Source organism: Spermophilus citellus (genome assembly GCF_964194105.1).
Source record: "Spermophilus citellus genome assembly, chromosome: 3".
NCBI lineage: Eukaryota > Metazoa > Chordata > Mammalia > Rodentia > Sciuridae > Spermophilus > Spermophilus citellus.
The window spans coordinates 141,314,170-141,330,360 of NC_138184.1; the positions used below are offsets into that span (position 1 = coordinate 141,314,170).

Sequence of the window (16,191 nt, forward strand, 5' to 3'; positions counted from 1 at the left end):
TAAATTTGAAATTTCAAATTTATTTGGTCTAATCAGTCCAGTATCCTAAGGAAGGGCATTCTTCTAATTCACACAAAGGTGCTAGATGGTCCAGTAGGGTGTTGGCAGAGATACCAGTCAAGTATCTCAGCTTGGATGAGGACACAGAAAAGTCCTAGGTTCTCTGGGGAAAGCCTCAGGTGAGCCTGAGCTGCAGATTCATGGAGGGGAGGGTCCCGGGCCTTACCACAGGCAACAGGAGGAGTGCAGCCAGGGGGACCTGCAGGACACTGGCCATGGTGCTCCTCAGCCGGCACTGCTGGCCTCCCACACCAGCAGCCGCTGCTCAGCCCCCAGAGGTCCACAGGCTAGGGAGGAAGGAAAGGCGTGAGTCCTGGGTTGTTCCCCCACCCACCTGCAGCATGGTCCCCAGCCTCCAATGCAAACTCCCTCCAGGCCTGCAGCCGTCCATCCTATTCTTTCGACTCCTACAAACAGGAGAGGGCCAGGGTCTACATCCTCTAGATATTGAGGATAGAGTGGGGTGCAGGCTGGCTCAGCCCCGACAGTCTACTGGAACGGTCGGTCTGGAATGGCTTTCTCATCTGCCGTAGACCAGTTGTCTCCCTGACCTTGGCATGCTCCCCTTGCTCCACAACAAATGGACAGCTTTGCCTAGCACCGCCTTGCCCACCCAAAGGTGACACTTCCCTGTCTCCCCCGCTCCTGAGCATGGGATCAAGCTGGCATCTGAGGAATGCGACTGGCAGCAGGAGAGCCTCGTGGGCAGCATCCCATACACAAGGGCTTGGCATGCTCTCCTCTCCTATTTTCTTGCCCTTCCCGAGTGTAGACAAGGATGCCAGCTGTGGGCGGGGAGAGCAATGCTCTGAGAGGAGCCAGGACCACTGAGTGCAGCTAAGCAGCCTGGATGGCCTACCTCGCCCCAGACTGCGCTGCAAGGGAAATAAACTTCTACCTAATTTACTCTCTCTTAAGGACCCATTTGTTCCAGCCACTTAGGCTGGCACCTTATAGAATACACCTTCCTTTTGCCCTGCCTCACCCCACTTTGTCCTCAAGAAACAAGTGACACAGAAAGCACAGTGACTACTAAAGGGTGTGCTCAAGCCTCAGAGCTACCCGGACCCCCCAAGAAGACAAACATGCAAAGACTGGGACCCTGGCAGGGACCAGAGAGGTTACACGGAGTCAATTGAGGAGCTGCAGGGACCCAGTTCACTCCCAACAGAGGATATTCTGCTTCTGAAACTGATGACGAATACATACACCCTGCAACCCAGCAACTCCACATCTGGGAAATTTTTGCAGTTGAACCAAAAGAAGGATAAGCAAGGCTATTTACTACGGCATCATTTAAAATAGCATCTGCGACAAAAAAAAGGGGGACAGAGCAGCAGCCACCCAGCACGCACTGCTAAACAGGCTCTGCAGGGCCACACAATGGAATACCACACACTCAGCTTAAAATCGTCATTACTGTTATTATTAAATTGGTATAGAAAAGGTTGAGTAGGCTCAAATTAGGGGCACCGCTACCTGGCACGTGTCTGGTTTGGGACAAAAGGGGCTGGAGCAAGCGCTGCCCCTGCATCGCAACTACTAGGCCTTGCAAGTGCATGCCCAGTGTGCACAGCTGCTGTGACCCCTGGTCCCCTTGTGCCCAGCTCTCGACCTAACCATGTCTCCATCCATCTCTTCTGGCCTCCCCTATAGCCCCTCCAAGCTCAAGCTGGTGATGAGCAAGCACCCAAAGGAGAAATAGAAGCTGCTGCAGGAAGGCTCAACAAAAGGGGCCCCCATGTCATCCCCAGCCCAGGGCTCACTCAGAGATGCTGAGACAAGCCTCAAGAGACACTCTGAGAAGTCCAGTGCTGACTGCGGGTCAGGGAGGATGGAAAGCACTGGCCCCAGCACTTGCAGACACCAAGGACTGGCTACACCAGACACCCAGGCTTCCACCTCCTGTACCCTCTCCCAACTTCCTACAAACCCTTGGTGGCTACAGGCTGCCTCTGACATGGCCCTGGGGGGTTCCCAAAGGACTCAGTCACCTCCATCTGCCCTGGGAAGTACAAGATTCTGCTTAGAGAGAGATAGCCTCCTGTCCTTCCTGCTGGGATAGAGCAGTGCCTGGTCCCAGTGATCCTCAGCAGATGAGATCATCTGCTGAGCAGAGAGGCCATCTCTCCCGGACAGCAGAGCAGGGAGAGAAGTTACTGCAAGGCAGAAGCCTCTGAGATCAGGGGGTGACTGCCCTGGACCTTGGACAACCTCAGGTCAAAAACAGAAAAACAGAGCTCCTTGTCCTTAGGGACCACCTGAGCCGGCACAAGCACGGCCCACTACAGGACAGAGCTGCCCCCACATGGTGGCCCATGCCTCCTCCCCAAGCCGTGACTGCTCAGCCCGGTCCGTGTGCAACCTGGGCTGCCCACTAGAGTCACCTGCAGAGCTTCAAAGGACACCTCCGTGAGAGAAATCAGAGCCTCTCCGGGGTCAGTCCTGTTTTGAGTTCCCAGGTGGCATCGTGCAGAATTAGAACTCTAAGGGTTTGTCTTAACCTTTAGTAGAGGCCAGAAGTGTGCCCACAGAGCTGTGGCTTGAAGGGTTCCAACAGGAGGCCTACGGCAGCAGGGGCAGGTGAGGGCTGGTTGATCTCCGAAATTCTCTTTCTGATGCACATGCTGTGCGCACACGCACAAATACACAGAAACAGGTCCACGGAGATGCAATAAAGACATGTCAACCTCACAGAGACAAAAGAGACACGGATCCCCAGGGCTCCCACTTGAAAGTCTCAGTACAAACTCCCAAGATGGGATACACAGGGCGGAACAGGCCAAAAACAGGGAAACAGAGCTCCTGGTCCCCCTGAGGACCAAGCAGACAATGCCACACACACACACACTCCTTCATGGTGACAGACACACACTCTTAGAACCAAGTCACGTGCAGAAGCAGCAGCCGAGACTGGGACATTCAGACACATCTATCAAACAGGACATGTATGTTGATGCTCGTGCTCCATCTGTAGTCATCCAGACACATCAAGGCATCGAGATACTCATGAATGCAGACCTGGGTGCAGGCATGGGCACGAGCGCAGGCACACACGAGCACGTGCACACAAGTATGGGAAGGCCTGGGCTTGCAGGGTGCGTGCCCTGCTCTGCAAGCAGCTCCTCCACCACAGCTTCAGTGGACTGAGAAGAGGGCCGAGCCCAGCCCTTCACTTCCCGGCAATCTGCATCACCATCAGGCTGCTCAAGCTACCACAGGAGCCAGCAGAGAGACGTCTCAGTCCAGGGGCACGGGGTAAGGGAGCTGGGAGCTCTCCGCACAGCACCTCCTCTGGAACCAGACCCAGAGTTCTTGACGCCAATGCTGCACTCTCCTGCATCCCTGCCACAGCCCATCCCCTGTGCAACTGGGCAGGCGCTCCCCAGCAAAGACAGGGAGAGAGGACCTGGGGCTCTAGGGCCTTGATTTCCCAACCACACACCTCTGGGGACCTCAGATCACTTTCTACAGCCTCCCCAGGGTGCTAATACCCTCAGTCCCTCCAGGCGCTTCTGTCCCTACCCATACCCTGCACTGGACCTGATGGGCAGAGCCCAGAATTTGCAGACTTAGGTCACCTGTCCTGTCCCCAAACCAGTGTTCTTCCAGGCACTTGTGTGGCTCCGCTGCCCAAGGACAGTCTTCTGAGGCCCCCAGTCTGCCACTCTATCAGCTGCTCCTCCTCCACCCCATCTCCACTGCCTCTTCCTCAGGTGACCCACGCCCTAAGGGCCAAGCCACCACAGCTCTGAGGACGGTCATCAGGTTCCTTGTCTCAGGATGATTTGTTTACCCATGTCCCATGACATTGCTCTTGGGTCTAGGCTCTGCAGGGCAGTGGGCCTTGAGAACAAACTCTGTCTCGGGACATTTAACTGGGCAGACAAAGGAATCCTTTTTGCTAGAGTTTTTAGCCTCAGGATCTCAGGCTTGAGCCTTCCGTGCCTCCATTGTAACCTCTGTAAAATGGGAGTAACCGTAGTGCCTGTCTCCTGGGTATTACTTCAAGGCCCTCAACTATTTACAAAAACTGCAGAGGGTACCAGAGCCTGGCCCCCAGCGGGGGCTCTCTGTATTATCAGTACTGTTGACTCATGGCTTCCTGGGCAGGCTTTGCGCACCCTGGCGGCTCTCCACCCCCAACAGCCTACTAAACCAACCGTTATTGGCCAATGGCTAATATCTATCAAACACTCAGTCTGTGCCAGGCTGTCTTCCAAGTAAGAAGTGTGCAATAACTCCTCCAACCTCCTGAAGCCTCTTAAGTAATTCCTAGCACCCTCCTCATTCTATAGAGGAGGTGACCAAGGGAGACGAAGCGACTCCCCCAAGGTCACACTGCATATTCATGGCGGACCAGGGAAGTGAGCCCAAGCAGTCTGGTTCCCAAGTCTGTGCATCTGGGCTTCTGCTGCTTTGCTTCTGGCAAAGGAAGACAGCTCAGAGCCTTCGGGTGCCCCAGGGTGACCTTGACCCTCAGGGCTGGTCAGGCCCTCTGTGACCCCCTGCCCCCCCATCTCTATCTGTTTCCCTCCTTAGGAAGAGTCAATGATCGACACAGCATCTCAGGCCAGAAGCAGACCTTAAAGGCCACCTCCTCATGGTCCAGCAGGGGAAACTGAGGTCAGAGAAGGGGAGACACTTCCCAAGGTCACACAGCGTGGTACCCTGGAGGTTGGCCTACCGTGAATGGGATGCGTAATAGATAAGTGAGCCAAGAGGAGTTTGAGGGGACCCAGTGGCACACCATCCCCCCTTTAACTGGGGTTAGTCTGACCTCCTCCGGCCCCCTAAGCCCAGTGATGAAGCCTGGAACTGGCAGCAGCAGCAGCCGCCCTGTCCTCCTATGAGTGGCGGCTCAGGCAGCGGTGGCCCAGCACACGGAAGACGCGTCATCAGTCAGCACAGGAGCAGGCGGTGACTCACGGGGCACTGCTCTCCACATCTGAGCGGGAGGAGATTCAGAGACCCTCCAGCCACCCCCTCGCTGCACCAGATCCAGCAGGAGCCCTTCTGCAGCACCCCAGCTGTGGGCCAGGCTCCTGGCCAGCGTCTCTTGTCCCTCTCTAGCAGCTGGTCAGGACCTCAGAGGGAAGCTCCGATGTCTCCAGATCTCCTTGCAGCCAGCCCTAAGCAGCACTGGGTCTTCTGCCCTACAGATGCCCCTAGGCGGGTGTGAGGACTGCATCATCCTCTCCCTCTCCTCTGGCCACACAGCCCTTCCTTTCATAGAGCAGTGCCAAGCTTAGACACCAGACAGACAAAGATGGCCAGGAAAAGAGCATCACTCACCTCCCCTGCTCTCCACATGCTGCCTTTATTAATGAGACGGAAACAGGTCCCACCCCACTTGCTCCTCTGCCTCCTAGGACTGGAAACGTAGAGGGAAGGTGAAAGAGGAAGCACTTCCTCCTACCCATTCCCCTCAGTAGAAGGGACAAAAATTGCTTCAGGGAAGAGGGAGGAGTTGGAGCACCTCTTTCCTCCTAGTAAGGCCCGAGCTGATAAAGGCTGAGCCCTGGGTGAGAAGCTTCCTAGCAGTCACAAGATCAATCATGCATACTGATTCTCCTCTTTGGTGATCAAACCAAGCCATCCTTTCAGAGCTGCTCAGGTTCTGTCCACAGTCGGCCACAGGAGCCAGGTCACCAGACAGGCCCCAGGAATGATTCCACCCACACCCTTCATTTCACATGGGAGTGGGGACCGGGGCTCAGGACGGGGAAGGGCTGGGTTGGGGTGCACTGTGGCAGAATCACCCCTTCCATCAATGACAGTGGGGGGTCCCAAGAGGCTTCTCCAAGGTCACACTGTGAAGTCCTTTACCCTCCCCCCCCCCAAAAAAAAAAACCATGTCCTCTGAGGAACCCCTTCCACAACAGAGAGTGCAGGAGCACCTCCTGTCCTGCAGGGTCAGGGGGAGCTGCCCGCTCCCAGGCCAGGCTAAAGGAGGAGGCAGAAGACCAAAGCTGGGGGAAAGCAGAAAGAGGTTGAGAGGTGATGGAAAGGTGGGTGGGTGTGGGAGGGGAACAGGAAGCCCCGGGAGCAGGGAGGGGGCATGGCTCTGAACTCCCGGCCAGGCAGGGGGCGTGGCTCAGGACAGGGGGCGTGGCTCAGGACGGGAGTGGTGACCAGCCCCACTGACCGCACTTTCCCTTAGCCCCAGCTCCGTTGTGCACGACCTCCTGGCCCCTGCATACAGAGGTATGTGCCCAGAGTGCGCACATGAGTGCCTGCTGGATGGCCTGGGAAGGTGACCAGCTGGGACACGAGAGGGCTGGAACACAGGAAGGGATGGGCCCTGGAGAGGGCTAGCAGGGGAGTGGGAGCTCTGCTTGCCCCCTAGAGAAGAGCCCTTCAAAGGCTGGTGAGCAGAGCAAAGGGGGAGGTGCAGGGTTATGCTCTCCCGAGGCCCCTCTCTGGATCAGGGTAGAGCTGAGGGGCAGCTGGAACAGAATGGGGAGTCAGAATCCAGAGACTCAGAAAAACAGAAAGTCTCCCTGGCTCATCTTGGGGGAGGTGGCAGGAAAGAAATGTCTCAAAGAGACAGCAGGGGGAGGAAGAAAGAGAGGGCAGGGCAGGTTCACTCCACAAACTAATAAATCAGCAGCTGGGAGACTCCAAGAGGCCTGCACAGGAGCTCTATGCTTTACTCTCTGCCAGCCCCCTGCAGCGCCCATTTGTCAGGAGGAGAGGTGAGGACAACCAGGGCCATGCATGGAGTCTGGAGAGCCAGGAGGAGCATGCCCAGCCATGCCTCAAGGCCAACCTAACCTCCTACACCACCTCCAGGAAGCCCGCCCGGGCTGCACCCACCCCCTCTGACCTCATCCTCCTCTGAGAACCCCCAATCCTGGGATGAAAACTCTCTTCTTCCTGCCCAGGCTGCTTCGGGTCTTGTCATGTTCACGGTGAGGTTCAAGTTGTATCTGGAAACAAGGAGCCTGCAGGTTTGAGGGTGATATCCCTCACAGTGGGAGTGCACCTAGAGCTGGGCACAGAGGGTACACAGGAAAAGGGGCTCAGGAGCCCTTTGGGGCTCAGGGGACATCAATTAGTTTTTCATGACTGTTTTCTCCAGGTGTTCTCAGAGTAGAAATTTATTGTGTGGATGCCATGGGGGGCTGGTCTGGGGTAGAGGGCAGAGGCCAGGCAGGACCTCCCCTGGGACAGGCTCTTGTGAGCTCCATATAGACTGGGTGAAGCACCATGGTGCCCTCAGGTGTCCTGAGCTCCCAGCACCAATCGCCTGCCTTCCTCATTCTCCTGGACGCCTTCTCTTGTCTAACTGTTGGTCCGGGAGTCGGCAAACCCTTGAGGCCTGTTGGATCCAGCCTGTCACCTGCTGTTGTACAGCCAGCCAGTGAATGGTTTGTACATTTCTAAATGGTCCGAAAAAAATTAAAAGAAGCATTCTTCCTGATACATGCAAGTGGCCCCAAATTAAAATATTCAGTGTCCACAAATGAAGTTTATCAGAACATATCCTCTAGGCTTTGTTTTTATTTACATATTTTCGACAGTTGTCTGATTGTTTTCAGGCTACATCAGACAAAATAAATCACTGCAACAGGGAATATTGGCCACAAAATCTAAAATATTCACTGTATTTACAAAAAGAAAAAAAGCTGCTTACCCTCGTTCTAGGTTCATACAGCACAGAGTGTACACACACACACACACACACACTTTCTCCACTCAGCTCAACATGCATCTGGATCTTCTTTGTGGTCTTTGGGCAAATGCCTGAGTCCCCAGGTTTGCTCAGGTCTGTGTGAAGACTCTCTCTGTTCATCTCCCTTACTCTATTTTGTCCAGACTCCTTGGTAGGTGTCATGGGAAACCCACATGCCTCCCTGGCTGTGTGTCACTCCCTCTCTATGTGTCACTGTGGGGGTGGCTGTCACCGTGTGCCTCTGACGGCATCCACAGCTCAGTACAAACACACCACAGCTGAGGAGTTTCCAGCCTCCATGTTGCCGGGCAGCTGGACCACACTTCAGGCCCCCTGGATTCTTCTATTCAGAGGTGACAGAGGGCTCCTGAGGCTTATAGGCCTTTCAGGGTAGAAAGCCCCCGGGTAGCCCCCATCTGGAGCATTTGATCTCTGATCACAAGCCTCCTCAGGACAGGAAATTCACTGTCACCCCGGTATCAGCTCCACAGTGAGGGGCTGTCAGGCAAGCAAAACCTGCCTGGCACAAGCAGAGCTGGTGCACTGCACTTGGCACACCTTGGTCCTGTCCTCTGGAAGGCAGCACAGGGTGTCTTCCACTTAATCAATGCCAGCCCTTGCTCAGCAAAATGTCCATCCCGGGAGGCCAGCAACCTGGGGCACTCAAGCCTCCCCAGGAGGAAAGCCACCTTGTGGCCTTAGCTGCTGTCTTTCTCAGCCTCTTTCATATACACTGACCTATAAACACTCATTGTATAGACCTGTTTATTCAACATGAATTGGTGAAGTGTCCCAAAGTAGGAGGACGGCAAAGAGAGGTGGCCATATGAAAAAGAGTGGGTCCCAAAGTCTTTCTCCAGTCAATCCCACAGCAGCCTAAACCTTGCACAAAGCAGGACTTTAATGCGTGCTTGCTCAGATCAGTCTTTAACATGCAGGAAAGGGGCGTCCTAGAGGCTCCCCAGAGACACCGTCCTCACTACACTCAGGGCAGACTTCTGGGGGTCTTGTCAGTCACCCCACCACCAATGAGCCAGTTCTGATGGCAGAAGAAGCATCTGGCTCCTGGTCACACCACGCACACTTGTTGATGAATTCTTTGGAGGATCTGGCTCAGGGCCCACTCTAGTGAGTTCTGTCTAGTTTATACTGTTCAAATTCCTGCTTGTGCCCAGACTGATGCTCCTGCCTGCCCTCTCCAAGGTCAGTGAGGAGCAGGAACCCCAGACTCAGCTTGGGACTGGGCATTCCACTGCCTGGATGCAGGTAGCACCAAACTCAGATGTGGCTCCAGAGAAAACCTAGGAGCTGTCACTGCCCTGGCCCTCATGGCTCCAACACAATTCCCAATCCCCTTCAGAAGCCCACAGCCACCAAAAGCCTTTAGCCTGACCTTCAGGGTACCAGTGTGCCTCTGGCCAACTATAGTCTGGGCAAATTGCCCTCCACATACTGTGCTTAGTCCCTTCCAATCCCCCCACCCCAGGGCTGTTCACAGGCAAAGCCAAATGCTGTCTTGTTTTTGTCTTTGTTCCAGGATGGGGGCTTGCGGTACACACCAGGAGGCTGGGGGAGGTAAAGAAAGGGAATCTGACGCACCTGCACTGAAAGACGGAAATGGTCTGAAAAATGAGCAGGGCTCCCACCCCCCACCCCCAGAATCTTCTGAAGGGGGCCTAAGCTCCTTTCAGGCCCCCCCCCCTCCTCAGCTCCACGTGTGAAATGCCATCACCTTCCTGCCGGGGCTTCTTCCTGAAGATTTAACTCCATTCTTTGGCACCCTGGTCTTTTCTGAGTCCCCAACCCACTCAGTTCCAGCTGAGGATGTACCCCCGACTCCCGCAGCTGGCGCAGGAGCCTGGGCCTTTAAGACTGCGGGCAAGGGTCTTGAATGGGCCCACTTCAGCCCCGGGGGGCCACGCGCGCGTTTGTCCCACAGGCCTCTTTGGGCGTTTCCTTAGGGGACCACGAAAGCCCTGGCATTCCTAATCCCATCCTTTGGTGCCGCGGGAAACCGGAGACTACTATGCTCTTTTGAATGATTCCGAATGTACCCCGGTAGGGAGACATTCTCCACTGGCCTCCACCCCACCCCTTTCCAGCACACCACCTGCCCACCCCTCAAACCCCGTGCAGACTGCGGCACCTAGCCCTAGGGGACAGTTCAACGTGGCCTTTGGAATCCGCGTAGGCGCGTCTGCCCGCCTTGGGGCTAGGGGGACAGGTCCCTTGGGGACCCTCTGGCCTCTGTGTCATCCCTGCCCTCATTGTCCTTTCCTGGCACCAGGATGGACGCTCGATGGCTAGGCCGACCCCCACTCCAGTGAGCTGCAGGAATGGGCCCCCCAAGCAATGGCCCCAGACACTAGGAGAGGGGTGAGACTGACTGACGCGCAGGAAACAAACAACGGCTGGAGAGCTTCACCGATTCCGAAGCTTTGCCCCGCGCTGGCCCGCGCCAGTTCTCTGTCGCTGGAGGAGGCGACTTGCGGAGACCGCCGAGCTGGAGGAGGGGGTCCCAGGTCTCTGCTAGGCGAAGGTTCTGGAGCTGGGAGAGAGCTGCCGGGAGTGGAGGGGCAGGGGCGGCGGGGCGGTCCTTACCTGCTCACTGCGGGGCCTGGCCGTGGGGCTGGGGGCTGCGGGTCCTCCGGGGCAGGCTCCGCGAGGAGGGCGCGCAGCCGGCGAGTCCGCGCCCGGCGCCGCCGGGGAATGCGGAGCGTGTGCGCCGAGGAGCGCGCGCGCGGAGCCGAGTCGCCGCGTCCGTGTGGCCGCGGGCGACCTGGGTCCGTGTGTCCCTGCGCGGCTACGTGTGCGTGTGCGCACGCGGAGACCGCGTTCGCTGGGAGCCGCCGCCGCCGCGGTCGTTAGTCACCGCCCGGTGCCGGAGCGCGGCGCCCCCCGCCTGCCTTCTCCGGCCCCGCGCCTCACGGCCGCCCAGCGGGGCTCAGTCTTGCGGGAGAGGCGCCGCCTCCGCCGCGAAGCCAGGCAGGGGACCGGAGGGAGGCGACCGGCCACCGCCTCCCTCCACGGAGCTCGCAGGCTGGGGATGGGGTGCAGACCAATGAGCGCCCGGGGCGGAGTTAGGCCGAGGGGAGCCCGTACCGAGCGCGGTGGGGACCCTGCCGGCCGCACAGACCTAGCTGGAGCTGTGGCGCCAGGACCACTCCGCCCTGGGCGCGAATGCAGAGGTGACAGCCTCCATTCCATCCCACCACCATCCTCTCCCATCTACACCCCCCTAAAAAAAAAAAAAAAAGCAACTGTCTCGGAGCTTCCGGGGCTGAGTGGGGTCTTTCCCTGTCTCGCCTCCTTCCTTTCCACCCTCTGCATGACACCAGCGGGGGAAAGCCCTTTTCTCCTTACTATGTCCCCTGGGCATGTTTTAGATCCTCCTTGGGCTCTTTTCTCACTTCACATCCCCGGTTATGACAGGGAGTGAGGGGGGGTAGCTAGTTTTGCGGTACCAACCTGGAAGCCCTCAAATGTAATGCTCTGGAGAAAGTTTCTATAGCCAGAAGAGGGGTCGGGGTGCTTACACCACAGAGGTGTATTTAAATTAATCTGCTTGCCGGCCAGCTTTGTGAGCTTGCGGAAGTGGCTTGACCTCTGAGAGACCCAACTTCTTCATATGCATAAGGGAATGTTAGTATCAATTCCCAAGTTCATGACAACAGCAGTAAATTAGAATAGTATATGCATAGCAGAGTAGTTTTCATTGGTTCACTGATGCTGAATATTACTATTGCTACTGTTATTGTAGTCCTGTTCCACAGTCTCCTAATACCAATGAGCAAACTGAGGCTTAATCCAGGGAACTACCCAGATCAAGTTTGCAGAGCCAGTGGTAGTGGAGCCACAGCCTAACAAAGCCATTATACTCCCAAATGAGTACTTACTTACTCTCTGCTTTATCCGTGGGCCCACGGGGGTTGTTGCTGCCTGCATCTGATCTCAGTTTGTGGTCACTACCCTAGGCTATGCATCCTGAGAGCCTCCTCATACTCCAAACCTCAGTTCTGCAACCAGGGCTGTCCTTACCCCATTCAGGTATGTTCGTGGCCTGACTCCCTGTGGGTCCAAGTCCTGAGTGTGGCCACCTAACTGGAGACCCCAAGGAAGGAAAAAGACACTTGAGATTTCCCTTAAGGGCCGCAGACTAACTGAGAAGAGGACTGGAGAATGGAGATGAGCCCATACAGAAACCTAGGGGAACAATCTGAGGACCCAGAAAGGTGCATGGAGTTTCCTAGGTGCAGGCAGCAAGCTGAAGGTTTTTCTTTACCCCCATCAACACTGGCCCAGGATGCCACACCACACTGTCTGCATGGCTCATATCCCTTCAGTCCAAGAAAGCTTCCTGGAGGAACAATGTGTCAGCTGGGCACAGTAGCGCATACCTGTAATCCCAGTGACTCGGGAGGCTGAGACAGGAGGATATTGAGTTCAAAGCAAAATTGAGATGCTAAGCAACTCAGTGAGACCCTGTCTCTAAATAAAATACCAAAAAAAAAAAAAAAAAAAACAAAAGGGCTGGGGATGTGGCTCAGTGGTTGAGTGCCCCTGAGTTCAATCCCTGGTACCTGGGGGGGGAAAAAAGAATGAGTTGTATCAGAAAAAGGAGAGAAGAAGGTGAGGAGCTGTGCCATAGTTAGAATCATAGGTAAAACCTCCCTGTGGAACCCAGCTGGACCCCTTCTTTGCTTGTTGTCCCCACATTCTGGGAGTCTGCTTCCATAGTCACCTCCAGCTCAAGTTCTGAAAGATCAAATGAGGTGCTATGTGTGAAAGTGTTCTATAAACTGTGAACCCTACTAGGGAAGGCAAGGCTGCAGGAGTCTGAATCAGGAAGCACAGAGCACAGGACATTCAGACCAGGGAGTGTGTGGACAGGTGGAGATCTGGGTAACCCACAGTAGGCTAGCTTACCCGGGAAATGTATGGTCCCTTAACTTTGAAGGTCTGACTTTAGTTCCTGACTTATCCCCTGTTCCATATTCTTTGTTTTCCAGGTCTACCCCGGGCTCCAGATCCCCTGCTTTCTGTTCTGTTCTCAGATACACATCTGGGTGTGGGCAGGTGGGCATGGTGCCCACCCTGGGCACACTTCCTCTCTGCCTGGGCAGCCAGTCCTGCAGGGAGGAAACCCAACTGTCGTTTGCTTACACCTGTTCCCTTCGTCTGTTCTGCATTTCCATCAGGACCCATGACCAGAATGTTAGCCCTGGATGACCATAGCTAGAGGTCAACCAGGGCTCTGGAGGCTATTTGTATCCTGCTCAAAGGAACCTGAAAGAGGCCATTGAGGGTAGAGACACATTGCTCACCAAGCCAGACATCCCCTGAGTCCAGCCAAAAAGGTTTTTTTTTGTTGATCTACCTGAGGGGGCACCTCTCAAATTCTCTCCAAGGTTCTGGGTATCCTATTCATCCTTGTCCACTTGGATTCTAGCCCTAGCTCCATCTGGTAGCATCAGCCTGGGCCAGGCATGGAAAGACAGTCCAACCCTGGGACCCAGGAGGGTTGCCTGGCCCTTTCCCTGTGAATGGGCAACAGGACTAGCCCAAGGTGGCACAGGAAACTTTACTATACATCCAGGTACCTAGCTAAATGTCACCCTACCTTGTGAGCTGCCCCCATCATTCCAGAAGCCCAGGTCAGGCTTTTGTGTCCTGTATGATTCTATTCTCTGCCTTTCTCGGGCATTTGAAATTGAGTTTTCCAAACCATCTCAGCTGTCCGGAAGCAGGAGCTAAATCAATTCTGTTTTCCCAAACTGGGTCTCCCCCAAGGACAAGGCCAGTGTCTGCCACTTCCCTGCCCTATACCCTCTCACCCCACCTCAAGTTCTAATGAATGACCTTCTAAGCTATCCAGGCCACTCTCCCCTCTCTACCTGCCAGGGTTTGGGAAGAATGGGGACAAGGGACCACACCTGGGAATAGTCTCCTCCCAGAGGCCCCCTGGAGCTGCCTTTTCTCCCCTAGGAAGACAACGAAGGGTCTCCACACCCACTTTTTCCTACCCTGAGGTGCTCACCACCTCGCCCCCTTCCACCACCCAGCCAGTCAGCCAGCCAGCCAGGCGGGCAGCAGCTGAAAAATATGGGTTTTAATTCAATTTTCGGAGATGTGACTGAGGGAGATGGATGCCAGGCCACCCTACCCAGCATTCATCTCTCCTGAGCAGCAGTTCCCTCTGTGACTCCCAAGCCCCTGGCCTAGCTCAGGCAGAGCCAGAACCTCGGAGCACACAGGCTGACATGTATGGAATGCTCATCCCACCCTGGGCCAGAGCTTCTCAATCCTGGTGCTCTCAAAGCCACAAGCTTTTGAAAAATGCCCCTGCCCAGGCCTTACCACCAGAAATAATTGAATAATTGGTGTGGAGGGGAACAGACCAAAGTATTTTTTTAAAGCTCCCCAGAGGGTTCTAATGTGCATCCAGAATGACATGAATCACTGCCAGAGCCCTCTACTCCACTCTACTCATGCACCTAGGGCACTTTCCCTGTAGGACCCTGGTACTCAGGACCTTGGGACACCCTGAGAAGGCAAGGAAATGCAGGCTAAATCTCTGCCTAGTTCCATGATTTGCAAGCTGTGCTCCAGGAGTTTTAGAATCCCTGAAGCTGCCTCAGACGATGGCTGGGTTCGAGGAGGATGGAAGAGCCATCTTCAGAGACACGTTGGGGCCCGTCAGAGGCTGGGCCAGAGCCCTCTCCATCCCCAGCCCCACAGGGCCCAATCATGGACAAGGAGCAAGGGAAAAGGATCATCATAAGCAGAGCAAGCAGGAGCATGGGCAAAGTACTCAGAACCCTAAATTTAAAGGGTAGGCCTGACCACTTAGCTCCTATTTCACAGATGTAGAAAATGAGGCTCAGAGAACAGAAATGATGTATTCAGTTACTGGGCTAACTATTGGCAGGACAGGGGCCACGTGCCAGGGCTTGGGGCTTTTCTTCCTGTGCTTGGACCCTAACTCTTAGGAAAGACGGCACACTTCTGGGAAGTTGAAAACTTAGGTGCACTGGGAGTAGGATGGTGAAAGAAGTAATTCCTTGAAGTCCAAAGCTGGACATGACTCATGTGGAGACCAAATGCCCAAGGTCCTCCTCCTGGGTACATAGATATTCAAATACATCCCCCACCCCCCCACACCCCAGATGAGCATCTGCCCAAGTACGCATCCTTACCACCACACTTGCAGAGTCTCTGCATGCACGCACACGTGTGTGCGCGCACACACACACGTGCATTCCCATGCAATATGCATGACCAGAGGGACAACACATAGGGTCCAAGCATGCACTTGAGAGGGTGCTGATGCACACACATGCGCGCGCGCGCGCACACACACACACACACACACACACACACACACACACAAAAGGGTGCCCTGGGCATATCTGCATTCTGAGAGCACATCTCCTCCCAGGATAGAGATGTTTTCTCTCCTGCAGGATCTCAGGCAGGCAGGGTCTGTCTGCACAGGCATAGCTTTATCACTCTCAGGCAGCTCTTGTCAGACAGTGAGTGACATTTCCCATTCACCTTCTGTAGTGCCCTCCCCGGGGACTTAGCTGTTTACTCATGGGAGCTTCATGTACTTCATGGTTGAAGGAGAATGCGGTGTTTCCATTTTCACCCCTACCTCCTCTCTCTGCACAGGACTTTCTTTGCTTATCTCTACCCCAGCCCCTCCTCCTCCTTCTGTATGACCTGGAGTTTGTGCAGAGTATTCTGCTGCAGAAAAGACTCCTCTGAGTTACCCACAAACAGGCCACGTCGTCGGGTGTGTTGAAAAGCCATTTTGCGGGCTGGGGATGTGGCTCAAGCGGTAGCGCGCTCGCCTGACATGCGTGCGGCCCGGGTTCGATCCTCAGCACCACATACCAACAAAGATGTTGTGTCCGCCGAGAACTAAAAAATAAATATTAAAAATTCTCTCTCTCTCTCCTCTCTCTAAAAAAAAAAAAAAAAAAAAAAAAAAAAGAAAAGCCATTTTGCACACATTCTGCCCTCTGCTAGGGGCAGGTTGGCTGCCTCTGGACTGGTTCTAGCTCCTTTTATGGTGGAGGCTTGCACCCCACTCTCTGCCCCCTCTTCGCAGGTGCCACAGTCAATGCCAGGTCCCGCTTACTGTTCCTACAGCTTCCTGGAGCCTAGTTTGACTGCTTTGAAAATCACAGTGTGCCCCAGCGCCACACAAGCCCTGGCTCTACCACAGGGCCTCAACAAGCATGGAGGTGTGGAAATTACAGATAATTCGTGTGGGAGGAGGCAGCCTGCATGTGGCACAGTTACAGCCGTTCCCAGAAAAGCAGCTCAGGATAATACAGGGCCTGTGACAGGCTGAGCCCTGACTTGGTGTCGTGCAAACGATGCTAATAATTATATTAAAAGCAGGGAAAATAGAACCTTCTTTGACGACCAACTTTGGGAGCAGGTTG

General features: G+C 55.0%; 1 protein-coding gene across 9 annotated transcripts in view; it reads right to left on the minus strand.

The window, feature by feature from the left end:
* Nucleotides 1-10,913, minus strand: part of ADCYAP1R1 (ADCYAP receptor type I) — a 51,599-nt gene extending 40,686 nt beyond the window's left edge. For 5 of the 9 annotated variants that reach the window (XM_081286762.1, XM_081286765.1, XM_081286761.1 and 2 more), the window contains exons 1-2: nucleotides 10,340-10,912; nucleotides 227-347 (exon numbers count right to left, since the gene is read on the minus strand). In XM_081286762.1, coding sequence (XP_081142888.1) covers nucleotides 227-277 — 51 coding nt within the window. In that variant the 5' untranslated portion in view covers nucleotides 278-347; nucleotides 10,340-10,912. Of the gene's footprint in view, nucleotides 1-226; nucleotides 348-10,339 lie in introns of all 9 variants that reach the window. The other 4 variants (XM_081286760.1, XM_081286759.1, XM_081286766.1 and 1 more) reach the window with 3 other exon arrangements.
* Nucleotides 10,914-16,191: the final 5,278 nt, after the last annotated feature.